Below are 12,569 nucleotides of genomic sequence, written 5' to 3'. Positions count from 1 at the left end.
TCCTCAGGACAGAAGTGGTGCCACATGGAAGATCACATCTGAGGGAGTCTGTGATTCAACAACCCGGTACCGTGTTTTCCAGGGCTCCCCTCCCGAGCACTGGGGGGCTTTGCCGATCTCCCTGGCAGGCCCTGGACTGAGCTCCTTGGGACTCGAGTACAGAGCAGAGCAGAGCGGCGAGGGCGATCCCATGCTCCTCTCTTACGTCTCCTTCTTCTGAGGGGGTCCTGCTGGCGGCCCGGGGGCAGGGGAGAGCCTCCCCGTCCTCTTCCGTGCCAGGGGCGATGTAGGAGCCGGACATGGAGGAGACGGTTTCGGTGCTGACCTGGGAGGACACCATGGACATGACCTTCCTTCTTCAAGTCTGGGTCCCCAGTATGTTGAGGGGGGCAGAGGCGGGGAGAAGAGTGTTTCCTGCCCTCAGCTCAGCTCTTCAGGAGGCCTGGCGCATTTGCTTCAGGCCAGCATGGAATCCCATCCCTGGGGCCTTCCCGTCACTGGAGCTGGGGGTGGCCTCTCCCGTGGGCAGACGGTGAGGGTCCCCAAACACTGAGTTCCTGAACATTGCCCCTCATCCCTTTCCTGGCTGGCGATACATGGGGGAGGGAGGATAGGGAAGAGGTGGAAAGTGAGGAGACAGAAAGCTAGCTTCTTGCTTTGGGAAGGGACTGTACCACACCTGAGGGTGAAGTGGCTGAAGGGCTTCTCACCTCAAAAGTGGAGATCAAAGGAAATGCGAAACCTGCCCAGAGAGCTTGAGTCATGGGCTCAAAGCCACACAGGGCAAAAGAGAAAGGACAACTCAGTGCAACATGGGGTCCTGGATTGGGATGTTGGAATGGAGAGGAGCATTCCTGGGGTGATCTGCAAGACGTGAAGGGGGTCTGCGGTTACATGGGATTACCAGGTCAGTGTTCATTTCCTGATTGTGATGGTGGTACTGGGATTATGGAGGTGTGTCCTTGTTCTAAGGAAACACACACTAAAGTATCTAGTGCTAATGGGGCAGCCTGTCTGCAACTTACTGTTAAGGGCGCAAAATATATATTGACTGGGATTACAGCGAATCTCTAAGTAAATACGGAGTCACTGAACGTTTTTTCAAAAAGCCACCCAGCCAAGGGCCGGGGCAGGGATGAATAGGAGGGACAGGATCCACTCACGCTTCCCGCCCCCTCCACCGCCAACCCCCAAACGCTGCCTGCTGAAAGGGTGTGTGAAGCCCTGTGTTCTGGCCGCTTCGGAGCCCCCTCTTAGCTTTGGCTGCTCGTTGGCAGCATCCATGGACCCTTAAAAGTGCCAGTGTTTGGGTCCCAGCCCCAGAGACGCTAGTCCCAAGCATAGGGATTTTCAGGAGCTCCTGGGGATTCTTCCTGGCAGCCAGAAGCTTCTTCAGCCTTTTCTTACCTGGCAGGCAGTTCTGCCAGCCCCTGACCTTGCCCCTCTTCCCCCAGCATGGGCCCAGGCAGAGGGTGAGGAGGGGGGACAGTGACCGGCCCCACCTGTCAATCCAGGATGTACCCCTTTTGGCGGGGGCTGGAGGCTGAGCCTGGGGACCAGTGGAGAGGCTGGAGCCCCCATGTTCCCCCAGTGCTGGGGAGCGTGGGCAGGAAGGCCGGAGGGTGGTGGGGAGAGGGAGGGAGTCGTTGCTTAGGGGGTGAAGGGAGTCTCAGAGGGAGGTTGGGGCAGCCTCCTCAGCAAGCGGTGGGAAGGGGATGGGCTGCCTCCTGAGCTCTGTAAGGCCCCAACCCGCCTGGCCCTGCAGTGTGCGCACCCTTCGGAAATATTTTGAGTAATTAGCAAGGGAAAGCAGCAAGTTGGCGGGGGAATGCCAGGTTGTCCTGGAGCCAGCCTCCAGTGCAAGGAAAGAAAGGGGCCTCAGGAGAAAGGGGCCCGTGGAGGCTGGGCAGGATTGTGTAGGACAGTGCCCGTTTGTGTGTGTGTGTGTGTGTGTGTGTCTGTGCGCACGTGCACGTGAGTGCTGGGGGAAGGGGCTGTGCACCACAAGGGCGTGCTGGCGGGGCCAGGTGCAGGCTCGGGGGAGAGATGGGTTCCAGGCAAAGCTGGGGTGAGGGGGTGGAAAGGTGCCTGCTGAGTGTCACATATTTGCTGTGCCTCAGTTTCCCCATCAGAACTCTGGTACGTTGATTCCTCACAGGCTGGAGCTGTAGGGTCTAGGCACCCCGTCTTCCGTCTGCCCTGATGGCCTCCCTCAGCCCCAACCTGCATTGGAGGGAAGGCCCTGGGCGGGGTGAATGAACCCCAGGGTGGCAAGTGGGGCCCCAGGGGCTGGGGCCCTCTGACCTCACACCCTGTCCCTTCAGGAAGGGACCAAGGGAGGGAGGAGCTGGAGACAGGCCCAGGCGAGGACCGCAGGTGAGTCTGGGCAGGCCCTCAACTTGGGCGAGGTGGGGAACGTGAGCCGAGCCCTGGGCAAGAACGGCCTTTGTGAGTGAGTCCCCAGGGCCAGGGAGGGGGCTGTGCCTCCTTTGCCGCCTGCTCCTCGGGGCTGTGGGTACAGTCTCCCCATTGCACATAGAGAGGTGCCGAGGCCCTGGCTGCAGGGGACCCCCGAGGGCCGCCTCTCAGCCCCTTTCTCTCTGGGCACCCAGAGATCCTGAGGAGTGCATCAGGGGACACTCTGCAGGCCTTTGGTGCCCCCCATCTTCCTCCCAGCCATTCCCCCTTGGGCCGTGGCCTCCCCAAAACTGGCCCATGCTTTTCCCCAGAGAAAGTTGCAAGCAGGTCCATTTTGAGACTTTTTAAAACTTTAGTTTTAAAAATGTTTTTATTGTAAATCACTTTCTATGAAAAAGGTTAAATTGCCCGATGGGTTAGGAGAGTGGATGTGGGATGCAGCCCAGGGCGTTTATGGTGGAGCAAGACACTCCCCTGCAGGAGTGCAAGCAAGGGCACGGGGCCATCCCCCCATTCCTGGTCCCAGTGGTTCTAGCAAGCACTGCGTCCCTCCCAGTTAAGCCTCAGCTCTAGCTACACTCACTACATTAGTCTGTCTGTCCCCTTTCCCTCTGCAGCTTGGCTGCCCCAGCCCCTAACCCCCAGATCCCCATCTCCCCGCTGCTCTCAGCCTCAAGTTGGGCTCAAAGATTAGGGACACATACCCTCTGCCCCACCTCTAGGGATGAAGCCAGAAGATCCCAGAGGCCTTAGAAAATCTCCTGGCTCCACCCGGCACCCCGGCCTCCTTTCTGTCTCCTCTCTCTTCCCCCCTCCGCCTAGCTCCTCCTCACAGACTGCCAGGAGAGGCCTCTTGGGTGTTCATTTGCAGTCACCTAATCAGCATTGGTTGTACCTGGGAACTTGCTCTGGATAGAGACCTGGGGAGGAGAGCAGGAGAGAGAGAAGCTTGGAAGCTAAGGTGTTCTGGGGCGGGCCCTGTACTGATGTTTCCAGCTTGGCCAGGGCCCCTCCAAGCCGCAGCTCTCATAGTGCAGGGCCCTTAGCGTGTCTCTGGGGCAGGGAAGAAGTGGATCAATGAAACACTGTGTGTATGGGGGGCTGGGGAGCGGAGGCAGCAATTTGGGTCCTGGGCCCCAATTCTCAGCCTGCTGGACTAGAATCTGAGGATGGCCTGGGCTGGGGGCCGTGTGGCCTGGTGGGGTGAGCTGGCCCAGCCCCTGCCTGGGCGGTAGGGTGTCCATGGGCCTGCACTGGCGGGGAGGGGGGCAGTCTGGGCCCAGACTTCGGTGCTGTCTGGAGGTGGGGCAGGGCCTGGCTTCTTACAAGAAGGCGCCCAGGCTGGCCCAGTCATGCAGGTCAGAGGCCAGTGTGGCATCCCCGGCCTCAAAGAGGGGCTCGGGGGGCAGGGAGCTACGGGTGCTCTCGTCCCAGGGGTGCTCCAGGAAGGATGTGGCCAGGAAGGTCTCATCAAAGTCCAGGCTGTCGGTAGCCTGCTCCGCTGGAGGCCCCCAGGTAACAGGGCAGTCGATGTGGTGGCCATGGATGGTGAGGTCCACGTCCCCGTGTGAGGCAGGGCTCAGCGGCGGGATCAGCTCCGAGATCTCCAGCGTGCCCAGCTCCCCGTCCAGCGTGCCAGCGTCCAAGATGGCCTCCCAGTCAAAGTTGCCCTTGAGGGGTTCCAGCTCACCCTGCTCCTCCTGGGTCAGCAGCAGGGGGCTGGAGGGCCGCGGGACCTTGGCCTCCTGCTTGGGCAGCGGCTGTTGACGCTTACGCCCCAGCCTGCCCTCGCCTGCACCCCAGCCCGCCTCCCCAGTGGCCTCCTCGAACTCCCGCAGCAGCTGCTGGGCCTCGGTGCTCACGGTCAGTGGCCCGGCCCATGGGGCGGCGCTGGGCTCTGGCACGGCCTGGCGGGCAAAGGCCGGGTGGATGTGGACTGGGGGCAGCCGCTGCTTCTTCAAGGCCCCACTCAGCAGCCGCTCGGCGTACTGGGGGTCGATGCACCAGAAGCCCCCCTTGCCTGGCTCGTCCTTCTCCCGAGGCACCTTGATGAAGCCCTTCTTCAGGGACAGGTTGTGGCGGATGGAGTTCTGGACACAGGGAGGTAGGAGAGAAGGAAGACAGCTGGGAGAGTGGGTGGGGTCAGTGATGGGGGGTTCCTAGAGCCACTGCCAGTCCCACCACCACCTTCTCTCCGATGGGGGCAGGGGAGACAGAGGCGCTGCTCCGAGCGGGAGGCTCTGGGACACCAGCCACGGGGCACCAGGAGCTGGGAGTGCTGTCGGGGGCTTTTGTTCCCTTTGGCCAGGATATCTGCCTGCTCAGTCATCCGAGCCCTGAGCCGCAGGGTGGCTCTCAGTGCCAGCCTGTCCTGCCCTCCCTCCCTTACCCCGCTGCTTGCGGCCTCTGGTCAAAGGCCTTGGCTCCCCCAGGTCCTGGACGGCCATCTCCCTCTGCCTGGGCCTGGCTGGCCTTCTCTGTTTGTGAAATGAGTGAGTGGGTGTGAGGGTGTGTGTGTGGGGGGGGGGATGAAGTGTGGGAGGATCTGATGACTTTCCTTGTTTCTAGAGCCGGCTGCTGGCCTGGGCCCTCACCCACCATGTCCCCCTCCTCCCACCCCAGGCTCTGAGGCCTCAGTTGATTATTACCCAGCCAAGAGCATAGCGCTCATTCCTGGGGCCTCTCAGGCTTGGGGTAGTGTGGGGGGTGGTGGAGGGTCTCTGCTTTCTCACCAAGGTTACAAATGGTACCTGCCCCAGGGTCAGGGCCCAAGCAATCGTGGAATAGCTGTGATTAAAGGAACTCTGATCCTGTGACCTGTGCCACAGGGAAGGATCTGTGCATCCTCAGGGTCTCTGTCCCCAAGTAGCCCCTGATCCTGATGGTCGAAGAGGCTCAGGGCAGCGTGTGCCCAGCCTGAATCACCATCCTGCCTTGTTCAGGCCTGGGTGCACAGTCCAAACCACGCTGGGGCACAGGGGTCTGGGGCCTGGTGGGTGGGGCCGGCAGGTGAGTAGTGCCCCCTGGCAAGACTGGGAGGTTTACATGGTGGTCTGGGCCCCTTGGCTGCTCTGTGCCAGGTTCCGGAGACTTGGAACATGAAGCCAGTGTGGGAGGAAAGAGCCCCTGTGGAAAGCACGTGGCTGAGGTAATTGTCCCCCCAGGGAGGTTGATGAGAAGAGGGGGAGGAGTGTAGGCAGGAAACTAGGGAGGGCTTGGGGTGGGGGCTGGCACAGCAGCTTTCGGAAGGCCCCGTAGCCCTTCCACTGGGACACCGATGGCCTTCACACCCCGCAGCACGCCCCTCTCCCCTCCCAGAGCCCCTCCAGCCAACTGAAAGCAGGCGGGATGCAGAGTCTGGCAGGAACGATGCTCTGCCTCCAGTCAGGCCCTGACAAACTGACCTTGAGGAGGGGAGTGTCGAGGAATTCCAGGACTTGGGACAAAAATGTGTCCCTCAGTCCATCAACCTACCCTGGGGGGCTGTGTCCACGCATAGTTCAGCCCTGGTCTTTGGGCTGAGCCTGCCGGATGAGTGACAAGTTCTTTCCCCTTGAACCTCTATGTCGGCACCCCTGCAGCCCTCTGAACATCCTCCCTCCTCCGTCTCTGAAGTCAAAGGGGCAGCAGTCCAAGCACTGGGCTCCCTTGAGGTCCTTCCTGGACGGCCTTCCTCTCTCGGGGCCCTGGCCGTACCGCGCCTACTTGGCCTGCGGATCTGGGATGTGAGTCCAGTCCGCGAGGGCATGGGGAGGGAGGGAGGGAGTGCCTCCCTACCTGCCAGGTGGGATCAGCGTGGCGGAAGTAACAGAAGTTGTCCGTGATCCACTTGTAGATGGCCGACAGGGTGATCTTGGTGGCCTTGCTGGCCTGCATGGCCATGCAGATGAGCGTGGCATACGAGTAGGGCGGCTTCACGTGCGGGTTGGTGGCGTAGTCCACGTCGTCGGGAGGCGAGGCCTGCAGCCCCGAGGGGGCGCTCCGCGGCGTGCAGGAGGACGTGGGCTTGCCGGGTGTGTGCGGCTGCCCCAGGCAGGCGGGGTCCGCCGCCAGGGGAGACCCCGGCTCGGCCGAGCCTGCCAGCTCGTGGGAGCCGTGGGGGTCGGTGTCCCCCGAAGGCAGGGCGGGGAGCTCGGCGTTGAGAATGGAGAATTCCTGCAGCCACTGCAGGCTGGTCAGGCTGTCATTCAGGGCGTTGGACTCCTCCAGGCCGCCTTCCGGTCCGGCCTCCTCCGCTGCCCCTGCTCCCGAGACGCGTAGCCAGCTCTCCGCCATATCTGCGGGGACTCTCCGAGGGGGCTGTCAACATCCACGAGCCGAGCCGAGGGTGGCCGCCGAGCTCTCCGGCCCGCTGACTCCCGCGGCTTCAGTTACGCAGCCTCCCGGAAGCGGGCTTCCATCCCGCGATCCGGGGGTAGCCTCCTCCAAACGGAATGTGGTGCCTGCGGGGACCAGAGCGGGAACTGAGCCCTCTTTCCCCACCCCCGAGGGGAGAGTGTGGGCGAGGGGGGAGGCTCTTACTAAAATCCTTCCTGCAGCTGGGGAGGATCTTTTACTGCCGACGTCTGGGAAACAGAAGGTGTGCCCGGGGGTCCGACCCACACGGGGTTCGCCTCGCTCTTTTCCTCTTGGATCTTTAAGAGGAGACTTAATTAGCCCAACGAGGGAATAGTGTAGGGGCATGCGAGGCCACCCGTTTCTCCCTCAAAGCGGGGAATTAACCCCCCTCTCTCCGTCCACAACCAATGGAAATGGGGCGAGAGAGTCCAGGAGGGCAGTACGACGGGTCGGGGGGCGGGGGAGGTCGTCTGATCTTTGAAAAGGGATATTAGGATGGGGCTCAAGGGGAAGGAAGGAAACAATACAGAGAGTTATAAGGGGGTGGGAAGTGAGTGTCCCCCAAACGCCTCTGATGTCAGTCCCCGGGCCCTCCACTTCCGTCGGGGACGGATGGGAGAGCGGGCTGGTACTGACGCCCTCCCTTCCCACGGCCGGCAGCCCTCCCCGTCCCTTACCTGGCTCAGAGCGCAGCCCGGGCCAAAGGAAGCTTCTCAAAGAAATTCCTCCCACCGCCCACCCTCACCGCGGCTCTCTGCTCCCAGCTCCAGGGCCCAGCCAGCAATCCTCGTCGCCACTCACGCCCGCCGGCGCCTCTCTGAAAGCCAGCGGCTGGGGACCGGCACTCAGTAGCCGCTCGCAAGGCGTCTCCTGCTGCCGTGGCGACGCCCCGCCCATATAAACAGCTTCCGCTTCTGCCATTGGCCAGGGCATCTCCAAAGAGACCGCGGGCTCTTAACGGCTCTCTCACGCGGTAACTCTCTTCCAGCTCCCTCCTGCCGCCCTCTCCCGCGCGCGACCCAGCCCCCTACCCGCCACCGCGTCCCGGCTCCGCGCATTCCCGCCCGACGGCCCCGCGCAGGGCTCGGAGAGGCGCGCGGCTTGGCGCTCCCGCAGAGGCCCCGGGGCCCTCGGCGAGCAGTTCGCCGCGGGAACCGTCCTCCGCCCCACCCCCTTCCCATCTGGGCTGCTCAGAGGTGGCGACGGCTCCTGGGACGCAGCCCGTGGCGCGGGGGCCAGGGCTGGGTGCATGCTTGGGGCTTTCCTTTCCTCTCCTCTGGGCTGCGAGTGGCACTTCCTCACGTTTCTGCGGCCTGTCCCGGTCTCCCGACCGAGTGTCGTCTTGGTGCCCGCAAGCAGGTCTGACTCTCCGATGCCACCTGCCGCTCAGGTCCGCAGAAACCGCAGCCCCGGTCGCAGGCACCCCAAGGCGGCTAGGGTAATCCAGTGTTTCCCGGTAAGCGCCCCCTCCCCGCCCCGTCCTCAGCAAGATTCCCAGAAGCTGACATTCCAGAGGCTTCTTCGGAAGTGCTCTCCCTCCTTTCCAGATAGCCGAGGAAACAGAGCCATTGGGTGAAAGCCAGGAAAGCCGTGGACTTGCCAAATTCTTTGACTGGGGTCATTTGCCCCATTCATTTCACCAGCCTTTAAGTGACGGACTAACGGTGGACTGTGGTCCTTCCTCCTCCCCTCCCCCAGCCTCCCTCCAGTCACCAGCTTTCCTGCTCTTCAGTTATTGAGGAGCTGCAGTTGGAAGTTCTCTGGTTGAAGGGGGTGGGTGGAGGTGAGGGCTCCTTATCAGGCCTCTGGGCAGGAGCTGTGCCCGGGGGATGGTACACCAGCTCCCACCCAGAAACATGTCTTTTCCTCTACCCCTTGCCCTCTCTCACTCCTCCATGTCCAGCTTGTCTTGAGTCAAAGTTTTTTTTTTCTTCCCAAGTATTTATTGTTTTATTTTAATTTTTATTTTATTTTTTTATTAGTTTCTGCTTTATAACAAAGTGAATCAGTCATACATATACATCTGTTCCCACATCCCTTCCCTCAGGCATCTCCCTCCCTCCCACCCTCCCCATCCCACCCCTCCAGGCGGTCACAAAGCACCGAGCTGATCTCCCTGTGCTCTGCGGCTGCTTCCCACTATCTACCTTACGTTTGGTAGTGTATATATGTCCATGCCTCTCTTTCGCTTTGTCACAACTTACCCTTCCCCCTCCCCATATCCTCAAGTCCATTCTCAAGTAGGTCTGTGTCTTTATTCCTGTTTTACCCCTAGGTTATTCATGACATTTTTTAAAATTCCATATATATGTGTTAGCATACGGTATTTGTCTTTCTCTTTCTGACTTACTTCACGGTGTATGACAGACTCTAGGTCTATCCACCTCATTACAAATAGCTCAGTTTCGTTTCTTTTTATGGCTGAGTAATATTCCATTGTATATATGTGCCACATCTTCTTTATCCATTCATCCGATGATGGACACTTAGGTTGCTTCCATCTCCGGGCTATTGTGAATAGAGCTGCAATGAACATTTTGGTACATGCCTCTTTTTGAATTATGGTTTTCTCAGGGTATATGCCTAGTAGTGGGATTGCTGGGTCATATGGTAGTTCGAGTTTTAGTCTTTTAAGGAACCTCCATACTGTTCTCCATAGTGGCTGTACCAATTCACATTCCCACCAGCAGTGCAAGAGTGTTCCCTTTTCTCCACACCCTCTCCAGCATTTATTGTTTCTAGATTTCTTGATGATGGCCATTCTGACTGGTGTGAGATGATATCTCATTGTAGTTTTGATTTGCATTTCTCTAATGATTAATGATGCTGAGCATTCTTTCATGTGTTTGTTGGCAGTCTGTATATCTTCTTTGGAGAAATGCCTATTTAAGTCTTCTGCCCATTTTTGGATTGGGTTGTTTGTTTTTTTGCTATTGAGCTGCATGAGCTGTTTTTAAATTTTGGAGATTAATCCTTTGTCAGTTGCTTCATTTGCAAATATTTTCTCCCATTCTGAGGGTTGTCTTTTGGTCTTGTTTATGGTTTCCTTTGCTGTGCAAAAGCTTTGAAGTTTCATTAGGTCCCATTTGTTTATCTTTGTTTTTATTTCCATTTCTCTAGGAGGTGGGTCCAAAAGGATCTTGCTGTGATTTATGTCACAGAGTGTTCTGCCTATGTTTTCCTCTAAGAGTTTGATAGTTTCTGGCCTTACATTTAGGTCTTTAATCCATTTTGAGCTTATTTTTGTGTATGGTGTCAGGGAATGATCTAATCTCATACTTTAACATGTCCCTGTCCAGTTTTCCCAGCACCACTTATTGAAGAGGCTGTCCTTTCTCCACTGTACATTCCTGCCTCCTTGATCAAAGATAAGTTGACCATATGGGTGTGGGTTTATCTCTGGGCTTTCTATCCTGTTCCATTGATCTATCTTTCTGTTTTTGTGCCAGTAAAACACTGTCTTGCTTACTATAGCTTTGTAGTGTAGTCTGAAGTCAGGGAGCCTGATTCCTCCAGCTCCGTTTTTCGTTCTCAAGATTGCTTTGGCTATTCGGAGTCTTTTGTTTTTCCAAACAAAGTTTGAATTTTTTTGTTCTAGTTCTGTGAAAAATGCCAGTGGTAGTTTGATAGGGATTGCATTGAACCTGTAGATTGCTTTGGGTAGTAGAGTCATTTTCACAATATCGATTCTTCCAATCCAGGAGCATGGTATATCTCCCCATCTATTTGTATCATCTTTAATTTCTTTCATCAGTGTCTTATAATTTTCTGCATACAGGTCTTTTGTCTCCTTAGGTAGGTTTATTCCTAGGTATTTTATTCTTTTTGTTGCAATGGTAAATGGGGGTGTTTTCTTGATTTCACTTTCAGATTCTTCATCATTCGTGTACAGGAATGCCAGAGATTTCTGTGCATTAATTTTGTATCCTGCTACTTTTCCAAATTCATTGATTAGCTCTAGTAGTTTTCTGGTAGCATCTTTAGGATTCTCTATGTATAGTATCATGTCATCTGCAAACAGTGACAGCTTTACTTCTTCTTTTCCAATTTGGATTCCTTTTATTTCCTTTTCTTCTCTGATTGCTGTTTCTAAAACTTCCAAAACTAAGTTGAATAAGAGTGGTGAGAGTGGGCCACCTTGTCTTGTTCCTGATCTTAGTGGAAATGGTTTCAGTTTTTCACCATTGAGGACAATGTTGGCTGTTGGTTTGTCATTTATGGCCTTTATTATCTTGAGGAAAGTTCCCTCTATGCCTACTTTCTGCAGGGTTTTTATCATAAATGGGTGTTGAATTTTGTCGAAAGCTTTCTCTGCATCTATTGAGATGATCATATGGTTTTTCTCCTTCAACTTGTTAACATGGTGTATCACATTGATTGATTTGCGTATATTGAAGAATCCTTGCATTCCTGGCATAAACCCCACTTGAGCATGGTGTATGATCCTTTTAATGTGCTGTTGGATTCTGTTTGCTAGTATTTTGTTGAGGATTTTTGCATCTATGTTCATCAGTGATATTGGCCTGTAGTTTTCTTTCTTTGTGACATCCTTGCCTGGCTTTGGTATCAAGGTGATGGTGGCCTCGTAGAATGAGTTTGGGAGTGCTCCTCCCTCTGCTATATTTTGGAAGAGTTTGAGAAGGATAGGTGTTAGCTCTTCTCTAAATGTCTGATAGAATTCGCCTGTGAAGCCATCTGGTCCTGGGCTTCTGTTTGTTGGAAGATTTTTAATCACAGTTTCCATTTCAGTGCTTGTGATTGGTCTATTCATATTTTCTATTTCTTCCTGATTCAGTCTTGGCAGGTTGTGCATTCCTAAGAATTTGTCCATTTCTTCCAGGTTGTCCATTTTCTTGGCATAGAGTTTCTTGTAGTAATCTCTCATGATCTTCTATATTTCTGCAGTGTGAGTTGTTATTGAGTCAAAGTATTAAAAGCGTGCTGGAGAAAGTCGGACAGCAACTTTCACAAATAAGCCAACTGCGCAGTTAACACCTCTTCTTCCCTCGTGAACAGTTTTATTCATTTTTAAGAATCATGCAGCAGTCCATAAATATTGCATCCTTGACGTCCCCACTGTAGTGTGCCCATGAGTGTACTCCAGGGAGTGAGGGGTACACAGATGGCACAACAGTACACACATACTTACACACACTAGGTGTGCAGATCCTAAAGCACAGTGAGCAAGCAGCATGCCAAGGTCAGGTGAACAGGACAAAAACCCTCCCCAGGTGAGATGGCTTAACGTGTGTGGATCCGTGCCCAGGAGACGCCCCAGCGTTGGCATGGCCTCTGGTAGGATGGGACTGGGGAGGAGAAGGAAAAAGGGCTCTGTGAGAAGGCTGGGATCACCACACCACCCGGAAGTGAGCTCATAGGTGAGCTCCGACTTGAGTGTGGCAGGAAGGAGCCCCAGGCCTCCGGTTAGTCTGTGTCCTTGTGTGAGAAACCAGGCCCCGTCATATTCTCTGTGGGTCAACTGCTAACAACATGACCATCTCCAGATGATGACTGGGGCGGCTGTCCTGTTCCCCGACCAGGCTCTGTGCCCTGTTCCCTGATCCCAGCCCTTTTGGATGGGATATTTCTGCTCGCCAAAGAGCTAAATGAGGGCAAAGAGGTGCGGGGATGGGGGAGAGAGCAGGAACTGTCTGAGAAACAGGAGTGAAGGGCCACTTCTCACCCGGGTATGTCTTGGTTATGGAACCAAGGCCTTGAGGAATCTCTCTGAGCCTCTTCCTGGGAGAAGACAGACCCTCCAGAAAGGGTGAAGACAATGGCTTCCTCTTAGGGTTCCTGGCCACTGTGGCGAC

At 56.0% G+C, this 12,569-nt stretch overlaps 1 protein-coding gene across 1 annotated transcript; it reads right to left on the bottom strand.

Annotated features, from left to right (window-relative positions):
• Window positions 1-3,740: 3,740 nt before the first annotated feature.
• On the bottom strand, window positions 3,741-6,693 carry LOC309793220 (forkhead box protein J1-like; the record flags this gene model as incomplete). Its single annotated transcript, XM_082603594.1, has 2 exons — window positions 3,741-4,508; window positions 6,196-6,693. 2 exons carry the CDS (start codon window positions 6,691-6,693, stop codon window positions 3,741-3,743), a joined length of 1,266 nt encoding a protein of 421 aa, XP_082459720.1.
• Between the last annotated feature and the right edge of the window lie 5,876 nt (window positions 6,694-12,569).

This window comes from Mesoplodon mirus (genome assembly GCF_964341445.2).
Source record: "Mesoplodon mirus genome assembly, chromosome: 18".
In the NCBI taxonomy this organism is placed as follows: domain Eukaryota; kingdom Metazoa; phylum Chordata; class Mammalia; order Artiodactyla; family Ziphiidae; genus Mesoplodon; species Mesoplodon mirus.
This window is presented reverse-complemented; position numbering and strand designations above follow the sequence as displayed.